The sequence below is a fragment of the Chlorella variabilis genome (genome assembly GCF_000147415.1).
Source record: "Chlorella variabilis unplaced genomic scaffold CHLNCscaffold_9, whole genome shotgun sequence".
NCBI lineage: Eukaryota > Viridiplantae > Chlorophyta > Trebouxiophyceae > Chlorellales > Chlorellaceae > Chlorella > Chlorella variabilis.
The window spans coordinates 1595656-1597110 of NW_005435079.1; the positions used below are offsets into that span (position 1 = coordinate 1595656).

The 1455-nt window shown below is 77.3% G+C and overlaps 1 protein-coding gene across 1 annotated transcript in view; it reads left to right on the top strand.

The window, feature by feature from the left end:
- The window catches only part of CHLNCDRAFT_145627 (hypothetical protein), a gene marked incomplete at both ends in the record, with an annotated part of 3456 nt that overhangs the window by 1803 nt on the left and 198 nt on the right, over positions 1-1455 (top strand). The window contains 2 exons of the mRNA XM_005847964.1: positions 47-514; positions 689-1345. Of these exons, the coding sequence (XP_005848026.1) occupies positions 47-514; positions 689-1345 (1125 nt within the window). The remainder of the gene's footprint in view (positions 1-46; positions 515-688; positions 1346-1455) is intronic.

Genomic DNA, 1455 nt, shown 5'->3' on the forward strand with positions numbered 1-1455 from the left:
CGCGAGGTGCCGCCGCCCGGTGCCGCCACCGCCCCCGCCGCGGCAGAGGGCGGTGGCAGGGAGCGCGGGCGCGGCGAGCGGCGCAGCGAGGCCGGCGACAAGGCCGAGCGGGCAGGCGGCGAGGTGCTGCTGCGGGCGACCAGCAGGGAAGGGGAGCCACGAGGCGGCCGCGAGCGCGCCGCCAGCCGCGACGGCCCCTCTGCCACCGCTGGCAGCGACGGCGGCAAGGAGGGCCGGGATCGGCCCGCCAGCAGAGATCTCAGCGACAGGCTGGGGCCCGGGCGCGGCCGCGGCAAGGAGGAGGAAGGCGGCGGCCGGCCGGCCGAGGCGGTAGCAGAGGCTGGGCGGGAGCGGCCGGCAGAGGGGCGGCACGAGCGGGCGCGCGGCGGCGAGCATCGGCCGCGGGAGGCCCGGGAGCGGCCCGGCAGCGGCGGCAGGGAGCGGGAGGCCAGGCCTGCCGCCGCGGCTGAGGGCAGGGAAGGCCGGGCGGAGGAGGAAGGCAGGCGGGAGCCAGGTGAGGCCCAGCTGGGTGTGGGTGGCTGCCACCTGCTCGCCTGCCTGCCTGCCTGCCCCCCTGCCTTGCTTCTCACCTGCCGGGCTGCCTGCCTGCCTGCCTGTGTGCCTGCCCTCCCTGCTGCCTGCCACGCTCACCCACGCCCCCGCTCCGGCCGCTCCCACCTGTCTGCAGCCCACGGTTCCAAGCGCAAGCGCGAGGAGGAGGCGGCGGCGGCGGCGGCGGCGGCAGCGGCCGCGGCGGCTGCTCCGGAGCGCCCCACCAGCCGCGATGCTCGAGAGCGGGAGCGGGAGCGGGAGCGCCCTGCAAGCCGGCCGTCTCGGGAGCAGCGAGCGGCGGGCGACAAGGGGCCAGGGGAGCAGCCACGCGGCGGCAGGGGAGAGGGCGAGTCGCTCCGCCCCCGCAGCCGGAGGGAGGAGGGCGCCGCTGCGGCTGCGGTTGTGGAGGACGCACGTGCGGCGGCGCAGGCTGCCGCAGCCGCAGCGCTCAGCCGCGACCGCAGCGGCAGCCTGCACCGGCGGCCGGCCGGCCAGGCAGAGGAGCGGGGCCGGCCGGCTGCCGCAGCCCCTGCCGCGGCGGCGGCGGCGGCGGAGGAGGGCGGCGGTGGCAGCGGGAGCGAGGGCGAGGGGCGGGGCGGGCGGCGGCACAAGCGGGACCGCAAGGACCGAGAGAAGAAAGAGAAGGACAAGAAGAAAGAAAAAGAGAAGGAGAAGGAGAAAGAAAAGGAGAAGGATCGCAAGGTGGGGCCGACTGCACGGCTGGAGGGAGAGGAGGCAGCAGGGGGGCAGGCCACGCGTGCACCTGTGCCGACGTGGCTGGCCTCTACACCAGGTGGTGGCCCCGCCGCAGCCTTTGTGCTGCCGCACCGCACCCTTTTCCCTCACCCACCCACCCACCCACCCACCCTGCCCGCCCAGCAGGACAAGAAGTACCGGCGCAAG